This window comes from Mizuhopecten yessoensis, unplaced genomic scaffold, assembly GCF_002113885.1.
Source record: "Mizuhopecten yessoensis strain PY_sf001 unplaced genomic scaffold, ASM211388v2 scaffold4231, whole genome shotgun sequence".
NCBI classification, from domain to species: Eukaryota; Metazoa; Mollusca; class Bivalvia; order Pectinida; family Pectinidae; genus Mizuhopecten; species Mizuhopecten yessoensis.
Genome location: NW_018405441.1, coordinates 59,967 through 80,176, shown reverse-complemented (window position 1 = coordinate 80,176; position 20,210 = coordinate 59,967). Strand labels below are relative to the sequence as shown.

The window sequence follows — 20,210 nt, the reverse complement described above, 5'->3', positions numbered from 1 at the left end:
ATGCAGACACCTCGTAGCCCAAAATCCACTTTTTCGTCTGGTCCAGTGATAGTTTGAATATTGCGAAGCCTGACATTGGTTAATTTTAGTTTCAGGTTGTTAAACTTTTTAATGACAACATCACCAGAAGAGGAAGTCTCTCTTATTTCAAAGCAAAATCCACAAATTGTACAAACGTCGTCTTGTAGATAGACACGGCGTGGTGTCATGGGCACCGCCATTTTCGTCTCGGTCTTTTATCATAGCAAGTGTGTTCCGAAACCATTACATCATCACTTACAGAAATGCGTAAGCGCTCATCTGATTGGTTAATGCAAAGGTCGCCTGAACATGACCCTCTACGGGATGTTGTTAGATCTTCAACGCGACATATCAGAAAACGGGAGCGATGTGAAGATATAATTTTGATTAGATTGGTTTCCAAGGAAACAGCTTAGCATACCCACTAACAAATAATTCCCTCTAATCTAGGTTACCAAGGAAAAAGCCTAGCATACCCACTAACAAATAATTCCTTGTGACCTAGGTTACAAAGGAAACAGCCTCACATACCCACTAACAAATAATTCCTTGTGAACTAGGTTACAAAGGAAACAGCCCAGCATATCCACTAACAAATACTTCCTTGTGACCTAGGTTACCAAGGAAACAGCCTAGCATACCCACTAACAAATAATTCCTTGTGACCTAGTTTACAAAGGAAAAAGCTTAGCAAACCAATTACAACTAACTAACAAATAAATTCCTTTGACTTTGGTCCAATAAAACAGCCTAGCATACCCACTAACAAATAATTCCTTGTGATCTAGGTAACCAAGGAAACAGCCTCACATTCCCACTAACAAATAATTACTTGTGATCTAGGTAACCGAGGAAACAGCCTCACACACCCACTAACAAATAATTCCTCGTGATCTAGGTTACCATGGACACAGCCTCACATACCCACTAGCAAATACTTCCTTGTGACCTAGGTAACCAAGGAAACAGCCTCACATACCCACTAACAAATAATTCCTTGTGATCTAGGTTACCATGGAAACAGCCTCACATACCCACTAACAAATAATTCCTTGTGACCTAGGTAACCAAGGAAACAGCCTCAAATACCCACTAACAAATATTTCCTTGTGATCTAGGTAACCAAGGAAACAGCCTCACACACCCACTAACAAATAATTCCTTGTGATCTAGGTAACCAAGGAAACAACCTCACATACCCACTAACAAATAATTCCTTGTGACCTAGGTAACCAAGGAAACAGCCTCACATACCCACTAACAAATAATTCCTTGTGATCTGGGTTACCATGGAAACAGCCTCACATACCCACTAACAAATAATTCCTTGTGATCTAGGTAACCAAGGAAACAGCCTCACATACCCATTAACAAATGATTCCCTTTCACCAGGGAAAATCATGGAATTTGAGAGCAGTGGGCCATTCAGCAATTTTTGGTCAATATCAAAATTAAGAGGCGCCGTTCTATGTAAAATTAAAAGAAAATTGTAATATCGAGGGTCAGTTTCAGTTTTAAGGGGTCAATGTCCATTTCCAGGATTATCCCTGTCTCACTTCGGTTATGAAGGAAACAGCGTAGCATACCCACTATCAAATAATTCCTTGACCTAGGTTACCAAGGAAACAGCGTAGCATACCCACTATCAAATAATTCCTTGACCTAGGTTACCAAGGAAACAGCTTAGCATACTCACTAACAACTTATTTCCTCTGACTTCAGTTACCAAGGAAATACCCTAGCATACCCACTAGCAAATTATTTCCTCTGACTTCAGTTACCAAGGAAATATCCTAGCATACTCACTAGCAAATTATTGCCTCTGACTTCAGTTACCAAGGAAATATCCTAGCATACCCACTAACAATTATTTCCTCTGACTTCAGTTACATGTACCAAGGAAATATCCTAGCATACCCATTAACAAATATTTCTCTCTGACCTTCAATGTTTTCTCCAGAAGGGGGATTGTGTACATCCCTCCATTTATTTCTATTATCTGCCTATATCACACTACCTATGGCCCCATGTTTATCAATCCTGGAGAACATGTCAAACAGTTTAAGTCTCTGTAATGTAGCTATAACCAGGGAGAAAATTGAGCATAACCCGGAAAACAAAAAAATCTCGATATCTTTGATGTTTGCAAAAAAAATTGTAGGTTCCTCTCAAACAAATAGTTTGGTATATGTAGGTAATGAAAGAAACAACCTAATTTACGATATCCTTAATAAAAAGTTCTTAGTCCTTCTTGATGCACAAATGCAGTAGCTTATTTTATAAATATTTATTAAAGAAAGAACCAGCAATTCTAGTTGCCAAGGTACTAAACAAACTTTACCTGCAAGTTTGTTTATTTTAGTCCCCGACACGTGGACGTCGATGAGCCAGGGACAGCTTGTTGTGTCTGTACCTCTCCCTACCACCAACAAGGAGTACATCAGGGTCAAGAGTGAGTTTGAGAAGTCAGCAGGCAGAACCGTCAACATTCTAAAGGTAAAGGGCTAAATTATATCTATACCAAAGTTATTAACAGGTTATAATATAATATCAAGGTTCCTATCTGGCTGTAGTAAATCACAAAGGGTGGAGGTATTATTTGTATACATTATTTTGAATTACAGAAGTAACAGGTGTTAATTATAGACAGTTTTGATTACAGATACAAAGGGTACAGAACAGAGCTTTGTATATGCAGTTTGCAGCAAAGAAAAGGGAGATAACTGATAAAAACAAAAAGAACCCAGAAAAGTGGCTTTGGCATGGTACAAGTGTTGATGTCATCACGAAAATCATTCACAATGGCTTCAACAGGAGTTACAGCAACATGTGTAAGTATACAGAAACTTGTGTAAGTATACAGCAACATGTGTAAGTATACAGAAACTTGTGTAAGTATACAGCAACATGTGTAAGTATACAGCAACTTATGTAAGTAAACAGCAACATGTGTAAGTATACAGAAATTTATGTAAGTATACATCAACACATGTAAGTATACAGCAACTTATGTAAGTATACAGCAAGTTGTGTAAGTATAAAGCAACTCATGTAAATATACAGCAACTCATGTAAGTATACAGCAGCTCATGTAAGTATGCATCAACATGTGTAAGTATACAGCAACTCAGGTAAATAAACAGCTACTCAGGTAAGTATACAGCAACTTATGAAAGTATACAACAACTTTTGTAAGTATACATCAACTCATGTAAGTATACAGCAACTCATGTAAGTATACAGCAACTTGTGTAAGTATATAGCAACCTGTGTAAGTATACAGCAACTTATGTAAGTATACAGCAATTTGTGTAAATATACAGCAATTCATGTAAGTATACAACCCATGTAAGTATACATCAACTCATGTAAGTATACAGCAGCTCATGAAAATATACAGCCAATTGCGTAAGTATGCAGCAATTTTGTAAGTATACAACAACTTGTGTAAGTATACAACAACTCATGTAAGTATACAGCAACCCATGAAAGTATACAGCAATTTTGTAAGTATACAACAACTTGTGTAAGTATACAGCAATTCATGTAAGTATACATCAACTTGTGTAAGTATACAGCAACTTTGTAAGTATACAACAACTCATGTAAATAAACAGCAACATATGTAAATATACACCAACTCATGTAAATATACAGCAACTCATGTGAGTATACAGTAGACAGCAACTCATGTAAGTATACAACTCATGTAAGTATACAGCAACTCATGTAAGTATACAGCAACTCATGTAAGTATACAGCATCTTATGTAAGTATACACCAACTAATGTCAGTATACAGCAACTCTTGTAAATATACAGCAATTCATGTAAGTATACAGAAATTATGTAAATATACAGCAATTCATGCAAGTATACAGCAACTTGTGTAAGCATACAACAACTTATGTTATTATACAGTAATTTAAATACAGAATCATTTGTATATAGGCTTGGGTTTTGGATGTAGAAAGCGATTTTCCCAACGGAAATGTGTATACATGCATGAACAGAGATTTTGTTCACAGAAAGGACTTAAAAAGCAATTCTCTTTATATAAAAAAATATGTAATAAAGGTAGGATACACAAAGGAATGTCTTTAAGTATTTTGATAATTTAAACGTGTTTTACCAAAATCCCACCGGCAGCTGCTACACAGTTGTTCAATGTACGATTTATTTTCATGGGTCGTTTTAACTGTGTTGCTAAAGGCAATGGTTCCTACAATGTTATTTAAGTATTTCCACGAGTCCGAATCTGTGTTAACATCATTCAAGTGTGATTTTATAGCCTTTTCATATTAATACATCTGGTGAATTAAACAATTAAGAACAGTGGCTGTACTAATTAATCTGCTATTTTAGGACCATTTAAGTTACTATTTAGTTGATTATACATTCTGTACAGCCCACCAAGACACACAAGGGTTATTACTTATCCTTTTATGACCAATTTCAGGTGCAATAGGAAATGGTGTTTACTTTGCTGTGAATGCGTCCTACTCCCTTGGTGGGTACTGCCGACAGGACAGCAACGGTGTGTTCCACATTCTACTTACTCAAGTACTCACTGGAGACTCCTGCCAAGGAACAGCTGGGATCAAGGTGGCCCCTTCAAAAGGGGGAGCTAACTCTGTGGATTGTTATGATTCAGTGACGGACAACACAGGGGGCCCTTCAATGTTTGTGATATTTCACGACAGTCAAGCGTACCCCACTTACCATATTGAATTTAAGTGACATTGTATCGTAGCGCCAACATGAGTGAGTACCTAGAGTGATAAAAATACCTGAATGTTGAAATGAATTAAACCTTTCACCCCTGTGTAACTTTAGTAAACTCTTCCATGCATTGTTCGGGATGAGTCAATTATGGTTTACAGTGGTGAAAGAGTTTACTAGGAACGAGTCAATCATCAGTGGCCAGATAATACTTTCAAAGCCAATAAGTTTTACCGTTACGTGACCGCAAGATGTTTTGATATACATCAAAGGATCACACTAGACTTCTGGTCTCCTTCGATTTTTTCTATGACATATTCCAGGGGTGAAGAGAGCGAAAGTGAGCGTAACCCCTAGATATCGAGGATGGTACATGTGCCATTAATAATTCTAATTTTATGGAAACGATTTATCCAAATCAATCATGATTTGAAATATTATGAAATATACATGTAATTGTTATGTCGTTATGCTGGAAATATTTTGCTTGTTAGGGAATTTTATAGAAAGTATATATATACATTTGTGTGCAATTGTTTGAATACTTGATTTTAACAAGTGACTTTCTCCTGCTCTGTGGTTCCCCTGTTCTTATTTCCCTTTGTACTCTTTTCTGTACCCGAACTCTGCACGTGATGTTTCCCTTTGTTTTGCCGTCTCCTCTCTACATAGACTATGTTTATGGCTTAAGTTTTGCTCTGTTCATTGGCTATGATCTTGATGTATATCCAATTCTTTCCTTTAGTTTTGCCGTCTCCCCTTGTCTGTACTGAACTCTGCACATTGTATTTCATTTAGTTTTGCCGTCTCCTCTTCTCTGAGTCTCTACCTAGACTATGAAAGTGGTCTTCTTCCTTTGTTTAGGTTTTCCTCTGTTCATATCCTATAGTCATGATTATTTTCTTTTTGTTTTGCCGTCTCTTGTCTGTACCTTAATCTTGCAAGTTGTATTTCTTTTTGCTTTGTTTTTCTTCTTTGCACAGTTATAACTTCCCCTGTGACAAAATACAGTGTAGAGGAGAGTTGGATCAATGATTATAAAATAAAACATTGATTTTTTATTTGAAATTTTGTATGGATCGCTGATTATGAATTAAAAAAATGTATCGCTGATTATAGGATAAAATACGGATCAATATTTATAAGCGTTGTTTTTTATCACCCCACTGCCGCATTTTTTAATTAGCATGCCAAATTTCTGCTACTTCTGTATTGTATTAAACTGGTATCGATTGATCTAGGACGAGTGTGGTCATGAACAAAATGAGACATCGTTAATAGAAATACGCTAGACGACGTATTAAACTTCAAGATGGCTGTTTGGTTAATAACCATACATTGAAAAGCATTATTTTTGAGCCGTGTGTGCGTACCTGTTTGAAATTGGGATAAATTTCTTTCATGTGTTTCTGTTACATGTGAAGTTAGTGAACCATTGTCCTATGTCTTAATTTTCATATGTTTATATAGACATTTCAACGTCCCTGACCAATCTATTCTGTCTATGACCGTCCGTAGTTTAGAGAAAAATGAAATACACTGTACTGTAGCGGAACTGGATTGGTTCAATCGTCAGCAACCAGGTAGCTCAATTGTTAGACCGTCCGTCTAGAGTTCGGAGGGTCCCGGGTTCGAACCCCGGTCTGGCTGTTGCAGCTCTCTTTATCCTGTTACAGTACTATCCGACCTCCAGCCATAAACGTAGTACACCGTACCGTAGACAATGAGAGGAACATTACACAAGACTTCTTGACCCAGCTGCACCATACCGATGTAATGACTGTAGGAAATTGGTCCAGGATTCCGTGATACCACTGTTAAGTCGTTGTTCAAAGTAGACGTCAATGTCATCATGTACATCGACATTACAATAGTCCAACTAAGTTCAATGTTACGTTTGAAGACCGTATGGACGCTCTAGAGAAACCATTAGGTGTTCACCATGTTGGAGCCATACTGTATTCGCTTCCTGTCTCTGTATTACGAACAATTTTAGAGGATTCTACTAAAGCTATTCCTGGTGACATTTGAAAACTAGTTTGGAGACTTCATAAACACTCATTGAGGATATCGCACAAGTTCGACTCTTTAAACATGTTCGAAAAGTCTATCAAAGCTAACATTACCGTACTTCTGATACAAAAGTACCCCATTAATGTATATCAGTTATTCTAAACCATTGCTTCATTGCTTTTCAACTACAAGTAAACAATTTACCAGCTGACTTTATATGACCTAAGAACAATTAATCATTCATCATGCTCTTTCCTCATATCGCAAAAAACTATGGCCCGGCTGGAATGTAGTAACCGTCGATCTCGATAGTATCTATAAAGCAAAGCTTCAAGAACGTTTTATAAAGGGTCCTAGTTAGCGAGAAACTCCTGCTATTAAATGGAATTTAAATTTAACGATAATAATAGATTCTATGGAAGACTATGCCAGACAATGGGCACACGAGAGCTGAAAGAATATGTGGAAGACTACGCCAGACAATGGGCAAAACGAGAGCTGACAGATTCTGTGAAACTACGCCAGACAATGGACAAAATGAGAGTTGATAGATTACGTGCAAGACTACGCCAGACAGTGGACAAAACGAGAGCTGATAGATTAGGTGCAAGACTACGCCAGACAATGGGAAAACGAGAGCTGATAGATTCTGTGCAAGACTACGCCAGACAATGGACAAAACGAGAGCTGATAGATAATGTGCAAGACTACGCCAGACAATGGGAAAACAAGAGCTGAAAGATTTTGTGAAAGACTCCGCCAGACAATGGACAAAACGAGAGCTGATAGATGATGTGCAAGACTACGCCAGACAATGGGAAAACAAGAGCTGACAGATTTTGTGCAAGACTACGCCAGACAATGGACAAAACGAGAGCTGATAGATTCTGTGCAAGACTACGCCAGACAATGGACAAAACGAGAGCTGATAGATTATGTGCAAGACTACGCCAGACAATGGACAAAACGAGAGCTGATAGATTATGTGCAAGACTACGCCAGACAATGGGAAAACGAGAGCTGATAGATTCTGTGCAAGACTACGCCAGACAATGGACAAAACGAGAGCTGATAGATTATGTGCAAGACTACGCCAGACAATGGACAAAACGAGAGCTGATAGATTATGTGCAAGACTACGCCAGACAATGGGAAAACGAGAGCTGATAGATTCTGTGCAAGACTACGCCAGACAATGGACAAAACGAGAGCTGATAGATTATGTGCAAGACTACGCCAGACAATGGGAAAACGAGAGCTGATAGATTCTGTGCAAGACTACGCCAGACAATGGACAAAACGAGAGCTGATAGATTATGTGCAAGACTACGCCAGACAATGGGAAAACGAGAGCTGATAGATTCTGTGCAAGACTACGCCAGACAATGGACAAAACGAGAGCTGATAGATTATGTGCAAGACTACGCCAGACAATGGGGAAAACGAGAGCTGATAGATTCTGTGCAAGACTACGCCAGACAATGGACAAAACGAGAGCTGATAGATTACGTGCAAGACTACGCCAGACAATGGGAAATACGAGAGTTGATAGATTCTGTGCAAGACTACGCCAGACAATGGACAAAACGAGAGCTTATAGATTATGTGCAAGACTACGGCAGACAATGGGAAATACGAGAACTGATAGATTCTGTGCGAGACTACGCCAGACAATGGACAAAACGAGAGCTGATAGATTCTGTGAAAGACTTTGTCAGACTTATTCTTTGAATAGAAAGAGAAAAAAATCCACCTGTCATAGTTTTTAACAAGCATGTAATAAAAAAAATCGGTACGAGCCACATTTACATCAAATTATCAATTTGGTGAGCTTCGATAATTGCCATGTTTATCGCGTTCTGTCTGAAAAAGCATGTGATAATGAATTTGAACTTACTTCATTTTTCAAGACTATTGAATTTTAAAAGAAATGATGAACATTAACACCGAAAGGTTTTTATTTATTCCTTGGCACTGCGGGACTCAAGAAAAACAATTTTGGGAGCGCGTAGCATACTGGCGTCGAGTGTCAAACAGCCACGCAATATATGCGTCGGTTAGGATTTCAAAGCGTCATTTGATGTTCAAGATTTCCACTCATAACGATTATGAAATATAACATACAAAATAATGTAGATGTTCTTCTGTTTGGTGATCACGAATAAAATAACAGTGATTTGAAAACAAATATTGCCTTACCACGGACTTATAAAGATAATTTAATTCCGTAGATGTACAAATCGTTCTCATCAACAGCAATAGGATTTGAAGAAATATCGTTTGCTTAATTTAGCATTTCTTTACATCACTGAGGTCTTGCCCTGTTTTCTTTCCTTTTGTCTACTCGTTTTACTGTTCAATCACTAATTGCTGTCAAAGTATCTCATACTGTATTATATATCTATTTATAAAACTTCAATACGCCTTCTTCTGTTCTGCTGGTTTTTCCCACTTTCATTATTGATACGTTCAAACTTGTAAAGAAGAATTAGCTAGAGTTAGTGTATATACTGCTATTTTGTTCTCCTCTCCATTTTTCTCATACTAATAATTATTGTATATATTTTTTTAAATTTAAATGAAAGAAAATGTATTTTTTGGTTAAACTGAGGTTTCCGACCAAAGAGTCGAAAAGCATGTTAAATAGTATAACATGTGATATTCTTATAATCAGGAATTGCCTGACAGATCATGGATTCCATTACGTATTACCAAACAACGCCACGGTAAGATTTTCTGTTAAAGGAAAACATTCCGTACATTCAATACCGGTTACTCCGGATAATTCTATGTTCGGTATAATATACTTTCCAGGCGATAATAAAGTGAAAATATTTTTAAACATCGAAAGCTCCGAAATATTGTGTTTGTTTTTTGACATCCGGGTTGTTTTTAATTTAATTGATTTAAACATATTTTATTGCAAATGAGCATATTTGGCAAACGAGTCGGACACAAATTTTACTAACTTATTGAAGTCCTGTTCGACAAGAAACATGTTAGAGTTACTTAAATATACCTCCTTTTAGATGGATATACTTTTCGAAACAAATCGGACACAGTAAACATAAGTTTTATTGCATAATATAATTTGTTTCCATCTAGATTGTGAGTCACTGAGTTTTCATTTTCCAAGTGCGGCTTAAGCTTGTCATCATAGTGCTACAGCTTGCTAATGGTAAACATACGTGTCGGGGTTGTGTCCCGTTGAACGCAAACTAACTGCATTATCAAAGTAGCGCTTCATTGTAGCGGCATCGCTGCAATCCAATATTTAATCCGACGAGTTATTTGTTATACTCTCTTTGTAATTTATAGCCTATAGCATACTTAATGTATTGAGTTTAAGAGATACTCAGCCATTCTGGTAACATTCTGGCACTTATTTGCTTTTAGGATGAAGTTCCGTTAATCCGTCAAGCAAATGTCAATTATTATGACAGTATAATGAGGAGATCCACATGATTTATTATCTTGTTACATGAAACATGTTTAGGATAATTCTAGCATTTCACTACATATGACGGTATGTTTCCCTCCTTTGTTATCGAACACGCCTCTACCACGCATCGAGGTACGGAACAATGCCCTGATTTAATTCGGCCATGCTAGATGATACGAAGCACCTGTTTTGAATGATAATTGCGTTTATCTGTTTAGTTACAGAACAAGTAAGTCATTGATTTATACCATAAAAGTTATTACTATTTATTGATTGGATAAATAACCTGATTCAAGTTTCATTGAAACCAGGACCTAATTATAAGTTACAGTTAGTATACAGACATTCAGTACGTACCTATTGTGTAATATTATATTTGTCTATATTACGGGAGAAGTTGGAAAAACTTACCGACTTATCTCTTTGTCAATATGATGTCAATAAAATATGTTTAAACCTACCTATGTTAACGGTAATCTTACTTTAGCGCTTTTCGCTCTTTCAATTATAAATAAAAAGAATAATAATTCAAGGTTCTTATATACCGCTTTATCACAACCTAGTTCGTAGGTCGTCTCAAATTGGTTATTCAATAAAATATGTTTGCGCTAATTGAATTATCGTTTTCTATTGCATATATTGTGGGTGCGCCCATTCATCATTAAATGCGCTTATAAGTTGTAGTTTAATAATGCGCTTACATAGTACTTGTACTATAGTTACTAGACATACCCTGTTTTGAGAGTCCTTGATGGTTTTGTGGGTGTGGGGTCGTTATATGAAGTCAAATCTTCACAACACAATCGCAGAAATGAGTACTAGAATTCTAAAAAGGCGTTTTGCAGTAAATGAGCCCGGTCGAAAAATCGAATTGTAATTCCGAAACTTAGAATGGAAGATATATGAACAATTGAAATAATTATAGCATAACGCCTTCATTTAGTAAACGTCATGTAAATTTGACGTCTATCAGAATGTAACAGAATTAATCACGTTTTGAGGGTGTATATCATGGATTGCACGTTTACACCGCCATTCCTATGCTTTATTGCCGCCATAGAAAGGTTTATTAGCAATACCACGTGGTAAAATTGTTTTCTCTAAACGACAGTATAAAACTGGTCTCGGTATCAGTTGATAGCTAATTTACCTTGGATTGTAGAGAGCACGATAATGCTGCAATAAGTGCCGCATATCAAAAACAGCAGGTGTGGCTTCAGATACATCCAGCTACGAATGTGACGGGGGACAGTCCATGTTTGTCGTCACGAGATCTAAAACAGAACGCTTTGGCAGGTGAGGACACTCTAGCCGAAAAGGGTCACCAAGCCCACCTCCCCGGGGCAACGGGTCACGAAGCCCACCTCCCCGGGGCAAACGGGTCACCAAGCCCACCCCCCCGGGGCAACGGGTCACGAAGCCCACCTCCCCTGGGCAAACGGGTCACCAAGCCCACCTCTCGGGGCAAACGGGTCACGAAGCCCACCTCCCCGGGACAAACGGGTCACCAAGCCCGCCCCCCCGGGACAAACGGGTCACGAAGCCCGCCTCCCCGGGGCAAACGGGTCACCAAGCCCGCCTCCCCGGGACAAACGGGTCACGAAGCCCACCTCCCCGGGGCAAACGGGTCACCAAGCCCACCTCCCCGGGGCAAACGGGTCTCCAAGCCCACCTCCCCGGGGCAAACGGGTCACCAAGCCCACCTTTCGGGGCAAACGGGTCACGAAGCCCACCTCCCCGGGGCAAACGGGACACCAAGCCCACCTCCCCAGGGCAAACGGGTCACCAAGCCCACCTCCCCTGGATAAACGGGTCACCAAGCCCACCTTTCGGGGCAAACGGGTCACGAAGCCCACCTCCCCGGGGCAAACGGGTCACCAAGCCCACCTCCCCGGGGTAAACGGGTCACGAAGCCCACCTCCCCTGGGCAAACGGGTCACCAAGCCCACCTCCCCAGGGCAAACGGGTCACCAAGCCCACCTCCCCTGGATAAACGGGTCACCAAGCCCACCTTTCGGGGCAAACGGGTCACGAAGCCCATCTCCCCGGGGCAAACGGGAACAAGCCCACCTCGCGGGGCAAATGGGTCACCAAGCCCACTTCCCCGGGGCAAACAGTCCACGAAGCCCACCTCCCCGGGGCAAACGGGTCACCAACCCCACCTCCCCGGGGCAAACGGGTCACCAACCCCACCTCTCGGGGCAAACGGGTCACGAAGCCCACCTCCCGGGGGTAAACGGGTCACCAAGCCCACCTCTCAGGGCCAGGATACATTTTACCAATCTCATATTTTCGATCTTGTGTTAAAACAGGACACAAAGTCTCCCTTTCCGAGTCAAAACGACAAATCATGTTCACATCCAATGTCCAAACTGGATACAAAGTCGGAACCTCGGACCAAATCGGAATACCGAATTCAGTTCTACGAGGAAAATGGACTTACTAAGATCAAAACTATAAATCAAGCTCTGATTCAAAGGCTAAAATGAGATACCAATCTTGACTCCATGTGTCAAGGTAACTTCCTTGGCTGTCATGCATACAAACCAAACTTGTCTTCTGAACAAAAACGAAATACAAAAACAAAAATCTCCTCTCGGAAATGATGGAGAAAAAAGTTAACACAACAAATGTTGAGATTCTTTTTTATTTGTGACGGAGCAGCTCATATGCAGATATGACATAAATTATATCAAAACTAGATATAAAAAGTTCATTGGAAAATAAAATATGGGCGCTCTGTTGAGGAAAGACATCCTCTTAAACTTATAAATAGTCATCTTTGGTAAATAAAGATAGTCGCATTATTCTCTCCAATGCCGTTGTCCTAGGTCTACACGTCCCGCGGTATAAGCACTCGGTCATCGAGTGTGTTAATGGAATGATGTGAAACGGCTTGTCTAGCCTTGTTCTTGTTATTTAGAGAGTACTCAAAATGGCGGATCGTTGCTAAGATAGTTTGAGAGTACTTAAAATGGCGGCCCTTTGATTGTTGTATCAATAGCGGGAGTGGGTGGCTCAGTCAGTGTAGTCGTTGGTATGAAGCAGGCGGTTCAGGAGGGACAGAATCTCCCGGTCCTCCTTACCGGAGTTTACTTTGCACTTGTTGTTATAGGAACATGCATCTGGAAAAAATGGCGACAAATTTGCTCATCAGTCTGAAGAGGAGTGGGACATTATTGATGAAAAGGTCAGCTTAAGGTCACAATAATAATATCGTAGACAGAAACCCACACTTAGTGGGTAATATTCCAAAGGTGCGAACGTACGGTTGGCCGATGCAGTGGATTGAGTGCAGTTATTTTAAAAAACACATTGATGTATCGTTAAAAATATACAAGCAATTTATAATAGCTGATTATACTTGAATGTGGAGATGAATTAATATTTAATGTTGCTGTATTTGAAAGTTAACCATAAGTATGAACTTACATGCGTCACAACAAAGTCCTTCCGACACACAGTTGCCTTGACCCATACTTCCACAAGACGACCCTCGTACTGCGCATGCCTCGGTGCTGTCGTCCTCTTTCATGCACACACGGGACTCCTCGGTCCCCATTAGACATCCGAAGTCGCCACAACACGTGTTAGGACCTACACATTGACCCCGCATACCTGGTCCACATGAGGCGCACTAAAACAGAAAACAGTCTATATGACAAAAATGAAGACAACACGATATAAAAGCGTAACTAAGCAGCGTAACTCTGAAAACAGTCAATATGACAACTGCAAGTTAAGAACCATTCAGTATGACAACTGTAACGCAGGAAACGGTCATTGTGATAGCTGTAAATGAAGAAACATTTATCATGTCAGCTGTAACTAAGGAAACAGTCAATTTAACAGTTGTAACTAAGGAAACATTCGCTGTGACAAATGTTACTCAGAAAATAGTCATAGTTTCAGCTGTAACTAAGGAAAACAGTCAATTTAACAGTTGTAACTTTGGAAACATTCGCTGTGACAAATGTTACTCAGGAAATAGTTATAGTTTCAGCTGTAACTAAGAAAAACAGTCAATTTGGACAATCACGTTTACAACTGTTACTGAGGGAACATATATCTTGTTAGCTGTTAGTAAGGAAAACAGTCGAGTTGATAATTGTAACTTAGGAAACAGTAACTATGACAACTGTAACTTGAAAACAGTTATCATGTCAACTGTAGCTAGGGAGCTAGCCTAACATTCATCGATATATCTGATGCCAAAAGACGGGTCCAAGATCTTTAAGAAGCACCGGAAATGCATACTTTCAAAAAACATGAAGTTTACGATATTCCTCAACATGTGTTTACGATCTTTGTTTTAGCTGGATGGATTAAGTGTAATAAAATATTCTCCCTATGTACCGGCTTGTTATACTTGTGATGATGTAACCCGTCATCCGAATGGATACATTCAATTAACAAAGAATGAAACTATCAGAATACAGTCGATGTATGTTTAATGTTACAACAGTCGTCGTCCTCGTCATTGCGATGACGACTGCCAGACTGTTGATGTCACGCACGTGTGTGTGACAGTAGATCAATACGGAACGTCGATAAACATACGCAAGGCCCATCAAGCTCGTTCAGGTGAAATTGTATTAACTTCAGAGAGCTCACTATTCCCCCAGTTATGTACAGAATGTAACTTACAATCAATTTACGGCAAACTGTATCTATTACCAAATTATAAACATTACTGCCACCCGTGTGTGTGGTGCATTCACCCACGGATATACAAGGACTCTGCTGGTGGATTACTTTTGATAGCCACAATAATGCCCCTTTTTAGTATTGACACGGTTCATAATACACACACTTTACCTATAATTTAATTCTAAATTAGCCAGCATTCCTTCAATTTGTAAAATTGATAAGTTAAAAAGACTCCTGTTTAAACAGTAGTTTAGACATTTTTGAATTCCACCTCTTTGACCCCTATTTTCACTGATAAGTCATAGAAGGACGAAACCGCTGTATGATGCAGTGAAACCCTATGCTAGCTGTTATGTTATGTTATGTATGCTATGCTAACCATATTTAGAGAATCTGACATAGAAATAATAATTAAAAACCATCGTTCTGTTGATATACCATGTTATTGTACCGGCCTTTAGATTAAGTGTAGCTTATCTAGTATATAATGTTCACGTTTTACTCGCAAACCACTTGTCTCATTAAAATTGGTTATAAGGTTATCGTTTCTTAATTAGTAAATTGTGAATTCATCTCAACGAGCATTTCACTTATACAATCTTCTCAGGGTAAAATCTCAGTATGTCTTCTTTTATTCCGAAAGATATATTTTGATTACCTATACTGAATGTTGCCCTTTGATTGACAGTTTCGTTTTATCGGTTCATGTTGGTCAACCAAACCAGTATCCAAATTTCTTTCTACCATTCTCAGTACCATTTAATCGGAGTGGCAGTCGAATTGAAATACTGTATAATTAAAATGTTGAATAAACGGAATGCGGATTTTGAAGAATTCAAAAAATCTTTTGATCCGATATTGAGCATTCTCTTCTCAAAAATGTTTCTTTTGACTTTTCGAATATTACACTACAATTCCTGATACTGAACTGAAGGAACGCCTAAGTTCTCTTGTTTTGCTAGCTTTCTTTTCAAAGAAATGCGTAAGATACATATCTTGGTGAAAATCATTTGGGAGCATAATTCGTTAAAAGCACAACTAAGACCAAACTTTACTGAGAACGATATTGTAGTAATGGTTGAGTTCCTGGATGACAATATCTATGTTGAGTTCCTGGATGACAATATCTATGTTGAGTTCCTGGATGACAATATCTATGTTGAGTTCGGCTTCAAGAGTATTCATTCCCTTAGGAACAAACTGTGCCCCTGTTCTGGCCGAATTGCTTCTGTTTTCATACGAAGCTAAATGATTTGATGAGAGTTGTAGGACTGGTAACTAAAAATCTAGCCAAACCATTTACTTTCATATTCAGATATATCGACGACGTGTTGTCTTTAAATAACAAGAACTTTATTGACGACCACATCGATCGTATAAACCCTCCTGAGCATTCAATCAAGGGTACCACAGCCTCTTTAACGTATAGCAGGCCGAACAGGGACGGCTTACTTCTAACGGGACGATTTCGACTTTCCGATCGTGAACGTTCCCCATCTTAATAGCAACATCCCTTATCCACGGTGTGAAAGCGTCGCAGTTGACTCGGTACTCAACAGGTTGCTCCGAGTATCACGACTTCTGTGTTAGATGTCGACTGCTGACGGACTAACTTTAACACAGGGTTTCCAAAGATGCAGTTTGATGAAGACTATGCTCAATGGTATGGTCGTTATCAGGATCTCGCATGGAAATATGACATTTCCCTCTAATGAACCTTTCAATGACATAACACTGTTGTTAACAGTTTTTCAATGTTCAATGTTGTAAGCCTTTCTATTAATGGTCGAACGGTAATATTACTGCATGGTTGTTAATTAATTTTGGGCATATTTTGAGAAAACCATCATGTCGAAATACAATATACACTGAGGATGAAATTGTGAGAATTATCGAGCTCCTGGCTTACGATGTCTTTGTTGAGTAAGGTGGCAACGTTTTCCTGATGTTGGTACTTCTATGGGAGTAAACTGTGCCACTCTTCTGGCTGTCTTGCCTTTATGTTTTCACATTAGACTCAAATGATAGAAGAGCTTATTAGAACAGGTAACAAACACCTTTCCAATATTTCGATTTCACATTTAGACATATGGCTAAAATGAAGTCTTAACATCGTTATTGACCACGTCAATCGAATTTAATCCTTTTCAGCTTAACATTTGGTACAGTACACAATTTTCTACTTCTGTCGCCTTCCTTGAACTTTACTTACAGCATAAACAAAAGGGACGACTTATATAATTACTACTAAGCTGTTTGATTAGCGGTATGATTTCGCGGAACTTTTGCTTTCTTAAAAGTATCATATCGACATCGATATAAGGGCATAGCACAAGCAATAGAATGATGAACATTCAAAAAAGTGCAAAGACTATTAAATTTCGCTACAGCCCTCCCTCCTTCTTCTATGTCTTAGCCCTCAAAGACAATGTCATTTACAACCTTAGTTTGAGTAAATCTCATTGCTAAACCTACACCTAGTACTTGAAACAAGGGTTGGTCACAGGTACCAAAGTAACAGGAGGGGAAAGACGCACGGTTTCATAACTCGATTGTTGATAGCGCCACGTGGAAGGTCGTCTGCTAATTGTTCCATGACCTTTCTGGTATTTTAGATATCCTGATAATTAACATTGGCAGATGTTCAATTATTAATTAACACTTTAGGACTTCAAAATGAAGGCGTACGTGTGTAGTATAATGTCGTCAAGTGTCATTATATTTAAGATAATTGTCAAGGTCAGCATTTCAAACTGTTAATATATGAACCGTGTTTAACACAGGTCACGTGTCCAGGATTATCATGATACGATTGTGAAATAAACCATTTTTTTTAATGCAATTAGTGTGTTGATTACAAATTTAATTATAGGAAAATTACGAAATTTAAACAATTTTTTAACATCTAAAGGAAAGGATTTGAATTGGTAATTTCTATGAGCAGTGCAGTATCACCCTTTGTGACGAATTCGCTCGTTCGAACATCGAACATTTGGAACAAGAAGCAATATCCACTGTCCCAAGGTGTGCAAGCAAACATTATCGGAGCGATGTGTGGATGATATACTGCAAAGAATACAGAAAGGGTCACGGAATGTTTTGATTAAACATATCCACACCGTATATTCCACAAATAGTATCAAAGAAGCATACGACGAGGAACTCAACGAGGTTTTCCTTGACACACCCTTCTTTTATAAATAAAAACAATTGAACAGAAGAAGGTTAGGTCTTTAGCAAAATAGACGCATGCGGACTAATATCAGGAGTTCAAATCTAACTAACATTTGCATCAGAAGTTGAGGGTATTACGTACGTTGTTCAACAGTTGTGATGCGATTGTCACAGAGCAAAAGGACATAACACTGAGAAAAGTATCAAATTCGGTGTGCATTGGTTATCCGGAATGGGTATGAAAGAGAGAAAATCATCATTAGATATACGATGTAGGAATCACTTTTTTCAAAGTTAGCATGTGGATGCAAAATGTCTAACAAAGTCAACCTATTAACTTTTCTATTTGTCCGTGTCGTCCAGTTTTGACTCACCAGTGGTGCTTAAGGTCTAAGGAATGAAAATCCGTGTTTATTTTATTTTATTTTAGGTAGAAACAAACCGTGAGAGAGAAAAAAAAACTACCAAACGAGTTTCAACCTTACAGATTTACAACCTTTGGATACGACAGATAATTCACTTCTAAACTAGTATTTCAGGTAAACCTTGCAATGATAAAGTCATGATAGTCCAGCTACAAAGTAACGGCTAAACACAGGGACTGATAGTCCAGCTACAAGGTACAGTCTCGTCCAAACACGGGGACTGATAGTCCAGCTACAAGGTAACGGCCAAACATAGGGACTAATAGTCCAGCTACCAGGTACAGTATCGTCCAAACACGGGGACTGATAGTCCAGTTACAAGGTACAGTATCGTCCAAACACGGGGACTGATAGTCCAGCTACAAGGTACAGTACCGTCCAAACACGGGGACTGATAGTCCAGCTACAAGGTAACGGCCAAACACGGGGACTGATAGTCCAGCTACAAGGTAACTGCCAAACATGGGGACTGATAGTCCAGCTACAAGGTTACAGTATCGTCCAAACACGGGGACTGATAGTCCAGCTACAAGGTAACGGCCAAACACGGGGACTGATAGTCCAGCTACAAGGTAACTGCCAAACATGGGGACTAATAGTCCAGTCGCAAGGTACAGTATCGTCCAAACACGGGGACTGATAGTCCAGCTACAAGGTAACGGCCAAACTCGGGGACTGATAGTCCAGCTACAAGGTTACGGCCAAACTCGGGGACTGATAGTCCAGCTACGAGGTTACGGCCAAACACGGGGACTGATAGTCCACTAGCAGAGTCAACTACATTGGTTTCTGCAATATATGGCCTTTTCATCCCCTCACGACCCATCAGTTGTACTTCCCAACACGACCCATCAGTTGTACATCCCCTCACGACCCATCAGTTGTACATCCCCTCACGACCCATCAGTTGTACTTAATGTCAATAGAATTAAAATCCTTATCTAAAGTGATACGAACGAACAACGCTTATAAAACCCTGAACAACATATTTATAACTTTCGGATATAATAGATATTTAGTCTTTATTTTAATTCAATCTTAAAGCCGTATATCATGTAAACCATACCAGAATAAATTCCAGAAAAAAACCCTTTAAAATAAGGAGAAAAGCAAAAAGAGAAGACACCCAATCCTCCTTTTATAAGAGAGATAAAATTATCCAGAGGATGTCACGTGGCCAAGGCTTAGCAACATCCGCGAAGCCTGAAAGTTGATACGAAAGATCCTAGTTAACCGTTAACGACAAAAATACAAAATTAATTGCAAAAACTGACGCATCGTTCACCAAAGAATCCGGACGAAGATTTGGGGTCCGAAATGAACACAGGAAAGAGGGAGATCAGACAAGAAGCAGTCGGAAACCCATATCAACAGGTCGAAAATCTCAGACCATGCCACACAGCCAAATTATGATATTGGTGCCGATAGTTTCATAGAAAAAGACAAAAGAGGACAACTACAGTACTTTTAAAGGAAAACATCTGGATACGCTGCAGCGGGCCATTTCTGAATCGAATTAAGGGGACCCAGGGTTTCCCGCACATTTATGAACAGGTTCAAAATAAATCGTAGCCGAACCTGTTTGTAGAAGCGATTGTAAATTCGTTTTGCTTATACCTAAGTGTACACACGCTTAAGAAGAGAGCAGCATTGACTCTTCCATTCATTGTCATATCTGATGTTACATTTTAATACCTTATTTGCCATCGACTATAATAGATTTTTGTTTGATTTTTTTTTACATTTAATTCCTCAACAGCAGAT

The 20,210-nt window shown here is 39.1% G+C and overlaps 3 protein-coding genes across 5 annotated transcripts in view; 2 read left to right on the top strand and 1 right to left on the bottom strand.

The window, feature by feature from the left end:
• Positions 1-5,882, top strand: part of LOC110448733 (poly [ADP-ribose] polymerase 14-like) — a 41,678-nt gene extending 35,796 nt beyond the window's left edge. For all 3 annotated transcript variants that reach the window (XM_021495128.1, XM_021495126.1, XM_021495127.1), the window contains exons 18-20: positions 2,384-2,517; positions 2,684-2,852; positions 4,480-5,882. In XM_021495128.1, the coding sequence (XP_021350803.1) occupies positions 2,384-2,517; positions 2,684-2,852; positions 4,480-4,760 (584 nt within the window). In that variant the 3' untranslated portion in view covers positions 4,761-5,882. The remainder of the gene's footprint in view (positions 1-2,383; positions 2,518-2,683; positions 2,853-4,479) is intronic.
• A 2,094-nt stretch (positions 5,883-7,976) lies between these two features.
• Positions 7,977-12,504, top strand: LOC110448745 (basic salivary proline-rich protein 4-like). Its single transcript, XM_021495167.1, has 2 exons — positions 7,977-8,468; positions 11,509-12,504. The coding sequence occupies exons 1-2, from the start codon at positions 7,977-7,979 to the stop codon at positions 12,502-12,504; spliced, it is 1,488 nt and encodes a 495-aa protein (XP_021350842.1).
• Positions 12,505-12,828: 324 nt separating this feature from the next.
• LOC110448748 (terepressin/terephysin-like) overlaps positions 12,829-20,210 on the bottom strand; it is a 51,747-nt gene continuing 44,365 nt past the window's right edge. The window contains exons 2-3 of the mRNA XM_021495171.1: positions 13,630-13,834; positions 12,829-13,322 (exon numbers count right to left, since the gene is read on the bottom strand). Coding sequence (XP_021350846.1) covers positions 13,216-13,322; positions 13,630-13,834 — 312 coding nt within the window. The 3' untranslated portion in view covers positions 12,829-13,215. The remainder of the gene's footprint in view (positions 13,323-13,629; positions 13,835-20,210) is intronic.